Here is a 15,125-nt window from a genome sequence, read left to right on the forward strand (position 1 = left end):
TGATGTAAAGTAGATATGTGGGAAATGTTACTTATTAAGTATTTTGTATGACATATGTCTGTGATTTAAGGGCATGAAAATTCAAAGTTGGAAAATTGTGAAATTTTCAACATTTTTGCCAAATTTCCATTACTTTCCTATTTTTTTTTTCGCAAGTCATATCAAAGAAATTTTACCACTATCATGAAGTACAATATGTCACGAGAAAACAATGTCAGAATCACCGGGATCCATGGAAGCGTTCCAGAGTTATTACCTCATAAAGAGACAGTGATCAGGATTGTATAAATTTTCTCAGTCATTAACATGCAAACCACCCTTGGGGGTAAAGGGGTTAAAGAGGCGCAAATGGTTTTAATATGTCACAAAACGAAAAGTCACTTGTTGGGAGGTATCCACGCAAAAAACTGACAAAAATACAATGATGAATCGGGTACTATGTGTTTGCTGCCAAAACAACATTATTCAGATTAGTAAAACTCATTTTCAGCACATTAATATCTGCAACGAATTGGACTTGTGTGAATATATGTCCTTGTTTATCTTTTTTTAATTAAAGAGGTTATTCACTACTTTAGCATTGATGACCTATCCATAGATCATCAACGTCTGATCTGTCGGGGTCCGACACCCGGCACCCTGGCCGATCAGCTGTAATGTTATGTTGTGGAGGCGGCCGTTGGCCGGGAGGACTATTCAAATCAATAGGATACGGATGTGTAGTACCCTGCCACGGTCACTATCAGAAGAAAGCCAGTTCTGCAGGTGATTATTTCCGGCCGTCGCCGACACCGATAATGGGGCTGATCGGTGGTGGTGTCAGGTGTCAAACCCTGACTGATCAGACATTGAGGACCTATCCTAAGGATTTGTCATCAATGCTAAAGTAGTGGACAACCTCTTTAATTTCCAGTTGTAGATTAAACAAATTGAATGCCAAACTTTATCGAAATTGCAATTTGTACAAGCCACAACATGGGGAGGGCCACTTCTGGAAATGCCAAGGCAGAATTTTCAATAATGCTTTCTACTTTCTGGAGGCATAGAGACCTCCAATAGGACAATAAAATGAACCACAACACTATTTGCGGTTGATACGTAGAAACAATTGAGGGAATATATTAAAAATAGTGTAGATAAAATGTGTCTGAGCTTCCTATATTAACGAGTTAGATCCAAGTACTCATTTTTATGCGACCTTTGGGAAATGAAAGCAGTGGCCTGCATGCTTGCTTTGGGAAACCCCCTGACTTTTGCTTCTGACTATTTGTAATAAAACTCCTCAGTGACCTGTCAGGCTAATTGCACAGTGAAGTAATTAAACTATATGGAGTTATCTCATTATACAAATGAGGATTTCATTCTACAGATGCATCTCACAAAATTAGAATATCATCGAAAAGTTAATCTATTTCAGTTCTTCAATACAAAAAGTGAAACTCATATTATATAGAGTCATTACAAACAGTGATCTATTTCACGTGTTTATTTCTGTTAATGTTGATAATTATGGCTTACAGCCAATTAAAAAACCCAAAAGTCATTATCTCAGTAAATTAGAATACTTTATAGCACCAGCTTGAAAAAATGATTTTAAAATGTGAAATGTTGGCCTACTGATATGTATGTTCAGTAAATGCACTCAATACTTGGTCAGGGCTCCTTTTGCATCAGTTACTGCATCAGTGCGGCGTGGCATGGAGGCGATCAGCCTGTGGCACTGCTGAGGTGTTATGGAAGCCCAGGTTGCTTTGATTGCAGCGTCCAGCTCGTCTGCATAGTTGGATCTGGTGTCTCTCATCTTCCTCTTACAATACCCCATAGATTCTCTATGGGGTTAAGGTCAGATGAGTTTGTTGGCCAATCAAGCACAGTGATACTGTTGTTTTTAAACCAGCTATTGGTACTTTTGGCAGTGTGGACAGGTGCCAAGTTCTGCTGGAGAATAAAAATTTCCATCTCCAAAAAGCTTGTCGGCAGAGGGTAGCATGAAGTGCTCTAAAATTTCCTGGTATATGGCAGCGCTGACTTTGGTCTTGATAAAACACAGTGGACCTACACCAGCAGATGACATGGCTCCCCAAACCATCATTGACTGTGGATACTTCACACTAGACCTCAGAAATCAAGGTCCCAGGGTCTGGAGGAATAGTGGAGAGATTCACAATCCAAACTGCTTGACATCTAGTGTGAAATTTCCACAGTCAGTGATGGTTTGGGGAGCTATGTCATCTGCTGGTGTAGGTCCACTATTCTGCCTTCCTCCGCGTATGACACTGTGTGGATTCCAGCATATGGCTAAACCCTTCATCCACTCCCAGTAAAAAACTGTATGGATGCTTAAGTCTATGTTTATTAGGATGATATGACCAACAATGGGAGATGGTAATAGATGGTATAGTAGATGAGATTGGTGAACACAGTAGTAGATTAAATCAGAGATTGTTGAACACAGTAGTGGATGAATCAGGTAAAAACTATAAGGAAACAGACAGTGCAGTATGTCAGTACTGGCAGATAATATCACAGCAATAACACAAGGTGCTATCATAACAGTAAAGCAATGATACAGAGTGCTGTTATATCAGTATCATGCATTATACCGAGTGCTGTCATATCAGTAGCATGCATCACCACAGAGGCTGAACACTATAACATACAATGCAGTGAAAAGAGAGATATCTAAACAACTTATGGTTGCCAGCATTGCATTAACTGAACAGAGGTGGATCTGTCTAACATGCAGGGCAAGTAATTGATGCCAAAGGAGCCCTGACCAAGTACTGAGCGCAGTTACTGAATATACATTGCAGTAGGCCAACATTTTGGATTTTAAAATCATTTTTTCAAGCTGGTGTTATAAAGTATTCTAATTTACTGAGATAATGACTTTTGAGTTTTCATTGGCTGTAAGCCATAATCATCAACATTAACAGAAATAAACACTTGAAATCGATCACTCTGTCTGTATTGACTCTATATAATATGAGTTTCACTTTCTGTATTGAAGAACTGATATTCTCATTTTGTGAGATGCACCTGTAGATATCTGAGGCAGATATCTCTAATCACAAACTGTTGTCACCAGGTAGGTGGTGGGCCGCTCTGGTCACGAAGAGCAATTGTACAAAAGTTTTTCTGTCAGTAGTCAAAAAATGTCCTCAAATCTGGTAGAATTTCCATCTTTATTTCTAACACTTGATACCCTAACAAGGACAAATAAAGCTGAATAATCTCTAGTGAATCTACACTTAGGGTAGGTGTGCATGTTCAGTATTTGCAGCAGGAAATATGCTGCGTATAATATGCGCTTTTTAATGCTTTTTTTTTTTTTCAAATAATTTGAATGGGGGAAAAATGCACTAAAAACACTAAACGAATTGACATGCTACAGATTTGATACTGCTTTAAATCTGCAAACAAAAAATAATCAGAAATCTCATGCACTTTGCTGGTACAGTAAAACCCTATGCAATAAATTGAATAAACCTGCTCACCTGCCTTGGCTAGTGGTGCGTGGAAGCACAAGTCGCGTGTAGTCTCACGTATAAGAATCCAAAAAAAGCAATCCGATTCAGCCTCCAAAGTGTACAAAAATTTATTTGGACATAAAAACAGAGAGTGACGGACAAGCCGCACCAGAGCTTAATGGCAACCCGTTTCGAACAATAGTTGTTCTTTTTCAAAGCTCAAAAAAAAAAACTATTGTTCAAAACGCGTTGCCATTAAGCTCTGGTGCGGCTTGTCCGTCACTCTCTGTTTTTATGTTCAAATGAATTTTTGTACACTTTGGAAGCTGAATCGGATTGCTTTTTTTGGACAGTAAAACCCTGCAGTTTTTTTCGCAGCCAAAAATGCATGGAGGAAAAGCGCTAAAAATGAGGCAAAAATGTGAACATACTATTAAAGCGGACCCATCATCAGATCAAAAGTGGCCAATTTTTGCTCTTATTTTATTTCCACTGCTTACCTGAGTATTCCCTATCTTTACTTAGTGAAAAATTTGATTGTCTTTACCAAGGGGGCATTGCTTACAGGATTGTCTAGGGACTGCTCTGCATTATTACCCTGAGAGCAATACCCCATTGGTAATTACCATAAAAATTAGCCCTAAGTGAAAAGTCACATAGGTCTGAAACCATATAGCAGATTTAAAAAAATAAACAAATAGCAAAAAATTGAATATTCAGGGGAGCGGTGAGATGAAAACAGGAGCAAAACTGCCACATTTGATCTGGCGACAGCTAATATTTAAAGGGGTTGTTTCTTGTGAGACATTAATGGGATCTTGATAGGATATGTCAAAAATGTCTAATGGATTCAAATCCCACCTTTGGGACCCACACCTATGTCTAGAAATAGAGTGCCCCAATCCGACATCCAGTGAGTGGTGAATACAGACCAGCAAATACTCTTATCTGTATGAGCAATGAACTGGGAGCAGACGCATGTGCTGCCACCTCTCCACTCACTGGTGGTCTAATGCTAGCTGGATCAGGTACCCCTTTCCTGGAGATAGGTGTATGTCCCACAGCTGGAACCTAAATCTGAGCCATAAATACAGTGCTGTGCAAATTAATTGGGACAAAGCGTTTTTTTAAGTAAAATCGTAAGTTGGTTACCAGTCAGTAATTCAAACCAGTTTTACTGCTTTGAACGGGTGTGAGTGCCTGTTCAAAGCAGTTAAAACTGGTTTGAATCACTGACTGGTAACCAACTTACGATTTTACTTAAAAAAATGCTTTGTCCCAATTAATTTGCACAGCACTGTATCTCTAGTGACACAACCCTTTTAAACCCAATGATTGTATTAACTGTAACTGTGAAAAGAATGTGCAGCTTCGCTGTATTTTATGTTTGCATGAAGCAATTTACACACGTCCAGGTTTCCAGTACGTGTGGTGTCCGTTTTTTCACAGATACAACACATCCCCATTATAACCTATGGTGCTATATACATGTCTATGTTTTTATATGAACCATGTGTTTGTGTGAAACACATGGAGTCGTGCCCATACGAGTCTAAGGGTTTGGAAAAAACACATACAGCACAAGGATGGAATCAGTGTACAATCCGTGTTGACCACTGCAAAGTATAAGAGAAGCTTTGTAATTTATTACTTTCTTTAGCCATGCCAGGAAAACTCGGATGTCACACTGATGGTAAAACGGGACACATGGATGACACACTGATGGTAAAAAGGGACACACTGATGGTAAAAAGGGACACATGGATGACACACTGAAGGAAAAAAAAAGGGACACACGGATGACACACTGATGGTAAGAAGGGACACAGATGACACGATGATGGTAAAAACGGACACACGGATGGCACACTGATTGAAAACACTGATGACACCTGTACCATTTTTCATGAACATGTCAAAGAGGCCTAAATGTTGCAAAAATTAAGCTTTCATTTGGTTAGAGAATCTTATTATCACATTTGGTATCCTGTGGTTGAAACTTGCAAATGCCAGTAATTCTACACCATCAGAATTATCACAGTGTATTGATTCCAGTAAAATGAAGGAGTCACAGCAGACCCAGCTGTAGTCAATGGGATTGCAGGGGCTCTTCTGGTGCAATTAATTTTGTAGTTCTTCCTATACTTAGTGCAGACATTTCTTTGTTGTTAAGAGTTCTTTTGGATAAATTAACGACCTGCAGTTGTAATTCCTGTTGACGGGGTTGTAACTTTGCAGGGGGTATGTTCAGTCTAAAAAACTAGTTGTAGACAAAGAAGATGTGGGGCGTTCACCTCTGGGATAACCCTTGTTTATGACCCTCTGATGCCACCGAGATGTTTTTTGTCGGGTATCAGAATCAGAGTATTCTATTTCTGTGGATGACAAATCTGTTTCTCGTTCCCCTCGTTCACACCGGTCCCCCAACACCTAATATATTTCACTGTCCTTAAACCTGAAGATCGCTGAGATATTGCTTGTGCTTCCTTTAAGATGGTTTTGAAATTGCTCAATAGTGTTTTGTAATTATCTTTCTTTAGTACTGAAGTCACTTTCAATTTTACATTTCTTAGGCTACATTCACACTTGCGTTATGAGGCGCAGCGCATGGCCACTGCTATGCTCCACCCCTTGCCATGCCCCCTCCGGTCAGCTTCTCCTATGGGCACATGATGCTGCATGCGACCTGCGTCCCCTATATTTAGCGTTGGGTACGCAGGTCGTGCACTGGTATGCTTTTGCCGGCGCATGCGCCCTTTTGGGGTTGTGCCGAGCGCACCAAATTGCAACGCGGTGAGTTTGCCGCACATCAGCACAACTCCAAAAGGGCGCATGCGCTGGCAAAAGCATACCAGCGCACAGCCTGCGTACCCAATGCTAAACATAGGGAGGAGCTGACCGGAGGAGACGCGGCAGGGAGCGGAGCTTAGCGGCGGCCGTGCGCTGCACCTCATAACGCAAGTGTGAAAGTAGCCTTAGTGACTTCTGCTTGTTCGTTGTACCTATGATGGAGCAAAACAATGGAATTTAAAAATGGTACTGTGAAAAGAGCTCAAGATGACAGATCTACTCAATCTGCAATACATTGTTTCCTTGTTTCAAATCCCACCAAGGACATCATCTGCAAGGAGTTCATATGTTCTCCCCATATCTGTGTGGGTTCCCCTCCCATTCTCCAAGACATACTGATAGGGAATTTAGGTTGTGGCCCCCCCGATGGGGACAGTGATGAGAATGTCTGCTGTGCAAAATATTGGCGCTATATATGCAAAATAAATAAATCAACAAATGATAACATAAGGCAAAGCCTGATTCTGCAAGAAAATTCCTATTTTAGTAAGAAGAAGCAGGGTATTATCATGCTCCTCGCCATACCACTATGGCTCTAATATGGCTGCTACATGCATGACTAAGCTTACATAAAATCCAACTTTATATAATTGAACTTTCCTGCATAGTTTCCTCGAACAGAACAGTCACTTCCCTCCTCATCCCCCTCTATCAATTCACACGAATCCTGTGAAAAGCATTCTAACACATACATAGCCTTCCTCCCAGCACACGCAGCAATACACCCACTGACTACACACCCCCTTTCTAATCATTTCCGCAACCTCTATTTCTTGTCCATCTCACTCTTATCATCCTGTGGGTGCCTCTATTACCATTTCCCTTTTTTTATTTTCCGCCCCCTGCCACCCCATCTTTTCCATCACCCCTGCTCACACTTTTCACATTCTCTCTCTCTCCTTCTTTAGCAATCCACAACCTTATTACCATGGTGATGTCGCTCTGAGCTCTCTTTCTGAAACTGAAGAGAAGGTAAAAAAGAGAAGAGAATGAGAGAGAGGTAAGAAGAGAGTACCAAAGGATAGTCAAAGAAAGACTAGAGGAGGTCAGACGGGCTAGGAACCATGGTGGAAGAGGGACGAGGGTCTTGGAGATCAGAAAGGTGTAGTGGTTCGGGTGTGATGAGACAAGACAGGTGAAGAGGGAAGCGAAAGAGTGGTGTAGGAAGGACGACTGAAGAGGATGGTTATTCGGAACTGATGGCAAAATGTGTATACGAGGGAGAAACAGGACAGCAGGAGCAACATCTGAGAGGCCCAGATGCTCTCCCCTCTGTCACATTGTGCAGCTTCTCTTCCCGTGCCTGCCGCGTTATAGGATGTATCACACAAATGTTTGTCTCGCTTTATGTCTTCTGTGGTTTTTTCATTGTATGAATTGTGTAACTGGAAATGTGTCCTGTGTTGTCAGTGTGCACGACTGTGTATGTGGCTGTTATTAATGCAGCAGTGTGGGAAGGTAATTGCGTGGAGCATGCATGTGTGTGAGTGTGTAGGTGTACAGTATACAGCATCTACGCATATGAACGCACGTCATTGTTCATGGTAAACGTGCGCTTGTTGTGGATCTAGGTATCGGATTTTTGTCATTTTCTTGTCTGCCGATAGAATACCCATTAGATGAGATGACATGCTTGAAAATATGGCAAAAAAAAAAAAAAGTATTGCGACAAAGGTCGGGAATGTTTGCGTCTTCTGCCCTCTCAGGGACTGAGTACATCATCATCTTGCGTAATAATTCTTTCCAGAATATATTATGTTGGTGCTTAGGGTAGATTTGTGATTTGGGACACTTGATCACCTTAAATTGCAGGGTTTACAGTTTACAGTAAGAATGAATCTTCATAAAAAAAAAAAGTTTTGGTCTGTATTATGGCTTATTATGACCCAGCTGCATTAAAAAGAAATCTACTTCAGAGCTTAAATTCCCCAGCGTTCCTTGTGAATCAAAGTCTTCATAGAGCTTTTTATAGAGGTTTGTTCTCTGTGACGTGTAGTCTTTCCTAAGTATAATTGTCTCAATACATTCTAGGAGTTTGGTTAATCTGCTAGGGATACATCTGATTACAAGCCCGCTGACTGTTTCCTAGAATGACCAGCAGGACTGTCTGGACTAAAATAATGGCAGTAAGTCAGGATCAATACTAAAGAGGAATGAAATATTCTTACAATTACTCAAGAAGTTTTTATGAATTATTCTGTGTACTGTATTTTAATAACAAAAGGCAGAGATATAGGTTAAAGACAAAAAAGTTGATGCATTTTTTGTGACGAGTTACCAAGTGCTCACAAGATGTTTCTCTGATTATATATATATATATATATATATATATGTACTGCCATGTGTGGGTCACTGAAAATCACCATAGGACCACTAGCACCTTTGGTGTGATATTCCATCACTATCATTATCTTAGGGCATGCAGTAATAATCCAAGGCACCAGATCCTAAAACAGCCGATTTTACGGTAAGCTTTAAAATAAAACTCACTTCTTAATACCTGGTGCTTTGGATTCTTGGTACATGAAAGTCACCTGGCAGCTTTCCAGGCAGTATGTATTGTCTGCACAGACAAAGCCTTCTTCTTCAGAAATAGCATTGGCCTAGGAAGAAACCGATGGCCCCAAGTTATTTGATGCAGCTCAATGACTAAAGGAAACCAAATTTTTTAGTGTCATATAACATTTTTTGGATTTGTCCCAAAATCCTAATATTCACAACTTGCTAAGATCAGCATGTAGTGTCCATCTGACTCCCAAGGTTTACAGAATAACCAATACAATACAGATCTCTCTTCACCCAGTATGTTGGCATTTCCCTCTGAAATACTGTAGGGGTAGGCAATGTTCCTCAGAACCTCACTTATCACAGGAATCCTTAAGTAGGACTTGTATAACATGGGAAGAAGATGACAGATCCTGGCAGGTGGCTGAGATGATTGTGGATGCTCAGTGCCAGTCATGGCCATATTTCTAGATTATATACTGTACTGCTTAGTGTGTCATTCTGTTTGGATGAGGAATCCTTTATAATTAACTTTTATTTAATGCTCACTGGTGCTTATCATAGCTTGGAATTAGCAGCTTAGAAAATTTAGCATTCATTGACTTCATGAAGGCAAGTGGGGTGTTTTTAGTAATAAGTGTATAATACAAGATCCATTATCATTCTGAACATTAAGGTCAATGTTGAATAGAAATGTGACCTTCAACAGCACGACCAATTATGTGTAATTGCAGAGATTGTAAATTCTGCAAGTAGTCTTTGTAGGCAGAAAAGGAGCAGAGTAACATGATTTGACTAATTGATCATAATATATGTAGTTGCAGGACACTACTATGTTAGTAAACAGGAGAGTTCAAGCTGTCACTATCCATTCCTGATATCTAAGACAAAGAAAACTAGATCATTTGTGCAATCTGTAGAAGTATGGAGAAGGCTTATCCTAAGAAACTGTAAGGTACCATAATCATTTCTAAGATACATCTCAGGTAACTTTAGGTTTTTGGAATGGCTCATTTTGAAAGTATTTTTACTCTCTCTTAAATTTAACAGATAGGAATTTTTTGTTATGTCATATCAACATATTATATTTTCATTTTGTAAGGTTTCAAAATGCGTTCTTTAGTGATGTTAATTGCAAAGCTGTAATTAACCAAATATATAAATTTGTGTACTTTACTGACAATCTAGTCTACCAATAACACTGACAAACAAAACCCCTCATCTCTATTCCCAATCTATTATTTTCCTGGCTACACATAAGTGCAAAATTTAAAGTGTACAGGAATGTTTGGTATATTATGTGCACCCTCTTTTTACATATACAGTGGGGAAAATAAGTATTTGATACACTGCCAATTTTGGAAGTTTTCCCACCCACAAAAAAACAAGAGGTCCGTAATTTTTATTGTGGATACACTTCAACTGTGAGAGACAGAATCTAAAAATATAATCCAGAAAGTCACCTTGCATGCTTTTTATATAATTTGTATTTTATTGCATGAAATAAGTATTTTATACAATAGAAAAACAGAACTTAATATTTAGCACAAAAACTTGTTTGCAGTTACAGAGGCCAGATGTTTCCTGTAGTTCTTGACCACGTTTGCACACACTGCAGCATGGATTTTGGCCCACTCCTCCATACAGATCTTCTCCAGACCTTTCAAGTTTTGAGGCTGTGACTGGGCAACAGTAAGTTTCAGCTCCTGCCAAAGATTGTCTGTCGGGTTCAGGTCTGGAGACTGGCTAGGCCACTCCAGGACCTTGAAATGCTTCTTACTGAGCCAAAAATTAGTTGTCCTGGCTGTGAGTTTTGGGTTATTGTCATCCTGGAAGACCCAGCCTTGACCAATCTTCAATGCTCTTACTGAGGAAAGGTCGTTGTTGGCCGAAATCCCACGATACATGACTCCAGCCATTCTCTCTTCAATATGGTGCAGTCGTCCTGTCCCCTTTGCAGAAAAGCAACTCCACAGCATGATGTCTTTCCCTGCATGCTTAATGATTGGGGTGGTGATTTTGGGGTTGCACTCATCCTTCTTCTTCTTCCAAATTCGGCGAGTGGAGTTGATACCAAAAGGTTCTATTTTGGTTTCATGTGACCACATGACCATCTCCCATGCCTCCTCTGGATCATCCATATGGCCATTGGCAAACTTCAAATGGGCCAGGACATGTTCTGGCATGATCAGAGGACTTTGTGTGCCCTGCAGGATTTTAATCCATGACGGCGTAGTGTGTTACTAACAGTAATGTTTGAGACTGTGGTTCCAGCTATCTTAAGGTCATTGACCATGTCCTCCCCTGCAGTTCTGGCTGATTCCTGTCCTTTCTCAGAATCATCCTTACCCCATGAAGAGAAATTGTGCATGGAGCCACAGACTGAGGAATATTGACAGTCATATTATATTTCTTCTATTTTCTAAGAATTGTGTCAACAGTTGTTGCCTTCTCACCAAGCTGCTTGCCTATTGTCTTGTAGCCCATCCTAGCCTTGTGCAGATCTTTGTCCCTGGTGTCCTTAGACAGCTCTTTTGTCTTGGCCATGGTGGAGAGGTTGAGGTGTGATTGATTATGTGGACAGGTGTCTTTTATACAGGTTACAAGTTCAAACAGGTGCATTTTATACTTGTAATGAGTGCAAAGTAGGAGGGCTTCTTAAAGAAAAACTAACAGGTCTGTGAGAGCCAGAATTCTTGCTGGTTGATAGGTGATTAAATACTTATTTCATGCAATAAAATACAATTTAATTATTTAAAAATCATGCAATGTGATTTTCTGGTTCTTTGGGTAACGGATGCAGAATAAATTTGGATCCAATCAGACACCTTCCTGATGGTATAACATGGCTGACAAGTGTCTGCTGGTATGTCTTTGCATTGAGGACATCATTGATCCTGACTAAATACCCATCTCCATTAGCTGAAATGCAGCAGCAATCTTGATAGGAACCTCCACCATGCTTCACTGGTGCCTGCAGACATTTATTAGTGTTCCATTCTCCAGCACTTTGGGAAACAAACTCCTTCTGTTACAGCCAATTTTTTCAGTGTGTTACTCATCAGACCGGAGCACCTGCTGCCAATTTTTTGCAGCCCAGTTCATATGTTTTTATAAAGAATTGAGTCACTTGGTTTTTTTTTTCCCATTTCAAATGATTGGCTTTAGCAATTCTTCCATAAAGACCACTTCTGGACAGACCTCTCCAAATAGTGAATGGGTGTAGCTGGGTCCCACTGATGTGTCAGAGGATGCAGACAGTCGCACTGCTTCTGGTTGCAGAAGGTCTCTGTCGTTGGCTTTGCAGACACCTTCCTAATTCTTCTGACTCTTGGACTCAGTGTGGCAACCTACCCCTGGCTCTAATTGACACACTTGGTCTGGCTGTTTATAGACTTCCTTTCTGCTTCTGGCAGGGGGATATGTAAAAGGGTCCCTGATAATGTATCACAGGAGGAGATATGCATCACAGAAAAGTCTATTTTTTGTGATATGGGCTTGGAGGATTTGTTCCAGTATTTCATGTTCGGAGGAGTTAATCATCCATTTTCTGGGGCAAGCTTAGTGGGCGATGTAGTGCAGGAGGGAACCGCCCATGTACCCTCACTGGGTGTTGCCTGTATGTAATCAGGTCTGTTTGGCACATGGGTGAAGTGTTTGGGAGTCTGTCAGCCTGGACAAATTTCCATTTGTCCATGCTTGACACTAGAGTGGTCTGTGTGCAGAGAGGGAGAAGCCATCCTGTGTCTGTGGCTCCAGACCGAGCCTGCGTACTGGACATTGCCCGGCCTGTGTACCCACAGGCCTGAGGGAGCAGGACCCGGCTAAAAACATGTTGGTATTGTTTTGCCTGCTCTGAAGGACGTTTACCTTTTTGTTTTGCTTGTGGGGTTATGAAGTAAATAAACCCGCACGGATTTTGTCCAGGAACGCTCCTCCTGTTTTTCATCCTGCCGCACCTGAGTGAGTACAGACCCCTTACAGTACATATATCTACAGTATATATAGATAAATATCTATATATATGCAAAACAGCAATATATATGTTCTGCATAGGCTTGCACCCCCTCAGTAAGATAATTACAGAGTCTGGCTATGGATATAAGTTCAAGAGTGGAAGAACCATCAGCCACCTCCTCTACATGGATGACATCAAGCTGTATGCGAAAAACGAACGAGACCTCAGTTCACTGATTCACCTGACAAGGATCTATAGCGAAGACATCGGGATGTTCTTCGGACTGGAGAAATGCGGCTGGTTGGTAATAAAGAAAGGCAAGGTATACAGCAACCATGATGAGGAGGCGAGGAAAGCAGCAACATCCAAATACCATCAAAGGGTAAGACGGGTCCTGAAGAGCCAGCTCAATGAGAAGAATAAAATCCATGCCATCAATACATATGCCCTGCCAGTTATCAGATACCCTGCTGGCATAGTGTGCTGGCCAAAAGAAGAGATAGAAGCTGCAGATGTGAAGACACGAAAGCTCCTCACAATGCATGGAGGTCTCCACCCTAAGTCTAGCAACGAAAGATTGTGTACCAACAGAAAGGAGGGTGGTCGAGGCTTGATAAGCATCCTAGCCACCATCACAGATGAAACAAGGAGTATCCAGGAATACATCAGAAAAATGGCACCAAAAGATGAGATGCTGAGAGAGAGCCTAAGGCAGCAACAACAACAGATCTGGAAGGAAGAACAAGAACATGAAGCGCCATGGCAAGACAAGCCGCTGCATGGGATGTACCATCGACAGATAATGGAGGTGGCTGACATGGAGAAATTCTACCAATGGCTGGAGAAAGCTGTACTCCGAGACAGCACAGAGGCACTAATCATAGTGGCAAAAGAGCAAGCACTAAGTACCAGATCCATAGAAGCAGGAATCTACCACACAAGACAAGATCCAAGCTGCAGACTATGCAAAGAAACCTCAGAAACTGTCTAACACATAGTGGCAGGATGCAAAATGCAAGCAGGAACAGCTTATACCGAACGCCACAACCAAGTAGCGGGAATTGTATACAGGAACATCTGCACAGCATAAGGGCTAAGTCCCCCTAAAGTCCAGATGGGAGATCCCAGAGAAAGTGGTGGAAAATGAAAGGGCTAAAATCGTGTGGGACTTCAAGATCCAGACAGATAAGCAGGTGTTGGCTAACCAACCAGACATTGTGATAGTAGATGAGAATCAAAAGGCAGCAATGATAATAGATGTGGCATTGCCAAGTGACAGCAATATCAGAAAGAAGGAATATGAGAAGCTGGAAAAATACCAGGGTCTCAAAAGAGACTGGAGAAGATGTGGAAGGTGAAGGTAACAGTGATTCCAGTGATGATAGGAGAGATTGGAGCACTGACCCATAAGTTGGAAGAATGGCTACAATAGATCCCAGGAGCAACATCTGAGCTCTCTGTCCAGAAAAGCGCAATAGTGGGAACAACTAAGATCCTGCGCAGAAGCCTCAACGTCCTAGGCCTCTGGTAGAGGACCCGAGAATGAGAAAAGACAACAAAGACTACCCTCAGTGGGGGGTGAGAAGGAAGTTTTATATATATATACTGTATATACACAGTATAGTTGCTCACTATATTTCATAGTTTTAATGTCTATGTATGATTTCTCTACATGGTTTAAATTGCGTATTTCCTTTATTATTCCTGCATACACATTATAGTTTAAATAGTCATTTTTACAATTATAGTTTGACATAATCCCATTAATATAAGAGTTAATCTTGCATATTTATGCGATTATGTCAGTCAGTAATTAGTACAATATCACACAAATTATTACATAATTAGATATTTTAATGTGTGGGCAGAATGAAAAAAATGGAAGTACATCATGTTTACATGATGTGTATAACATGGAAAAAGAGACTGCAATGTACAGAGTAGATACTTGCATAATATATATGTGTGTGTGTACATATACAGTATATGGGGCCGATACATTAAGACTGGCATTGCGTATGACAATATAAATGAGGAGCTTGCTGGACTAGAATCCACTGAATTCATATAATGGCACACGGCATTAAATGAATTTGGTGCATCTTCTCAGTGGCGTGCGTCTCAGCAGAAATACTGCTGTCAGGGACTGGAGTAGTATTTCTGATGTAAGAATATGACAGGCAGGCATAGCCACTCACCGTCTCAACTCCTTCTCAGCGCTGCAGATTTTGGTGGCTCGGCTTGAAACTGGTTTGAAAACGGCAAAAGTCACAACATTTTTGGGCAACTCTGCTTTGTGGAAAAATTTAGCAACATTTTAATTGGTTTATCCCAGTTTTCTG

At 40.8% G+C, this 15,125-nt stretch overlaps 1 protein-coding gene across 3 annotated transcripts in view; it reads left to right on the forward strand.

The window, feature by feature from the left end:
* SHANK3 (SH3 and multiple ankyrin repeat domains 3) overlaps positions 1–15,125 on the forward strand; it is a 609,395-nt gene that overhangs the window by 20,052 nt on the left and 574,218 nt on the right. The window contains exon 1 of one of the 3 annotated variants that reach the window (XM_073579307.1): positions 7,021–7,320. The exons of the other annotated variants lie outside the window; for them this stretch is intronic. Within the exon in view, the coding sequence (XP_073435408.1) occupies positions 7,310–7,320 (11 nt within the window). The 5' untranslated portion in view covers positions 7,021–7,309. Of the gene's footprint in view, positions 1–7,020; positions 7,321–15,125 lie in introns of those variants that run through there. 3 annotated transcript variants of the gene reach the window in all.

Source organism: Dendrobates tinctorius, unplaced genomic scaffold (assembly GCF_039654945.1).
Source record: "Dendrobates tinctorius isolate UK_male_01 unplaced genomic scaffold, ASM3965494v1 ptg000062l, whole genome shotgun sequence".
Lineage (NCBI taxonomy): Eukaryota > Metazoa > Chordata > Amphibia > Anura > Dendrobatidae > Dendrobates > Dendrobates tinctorius.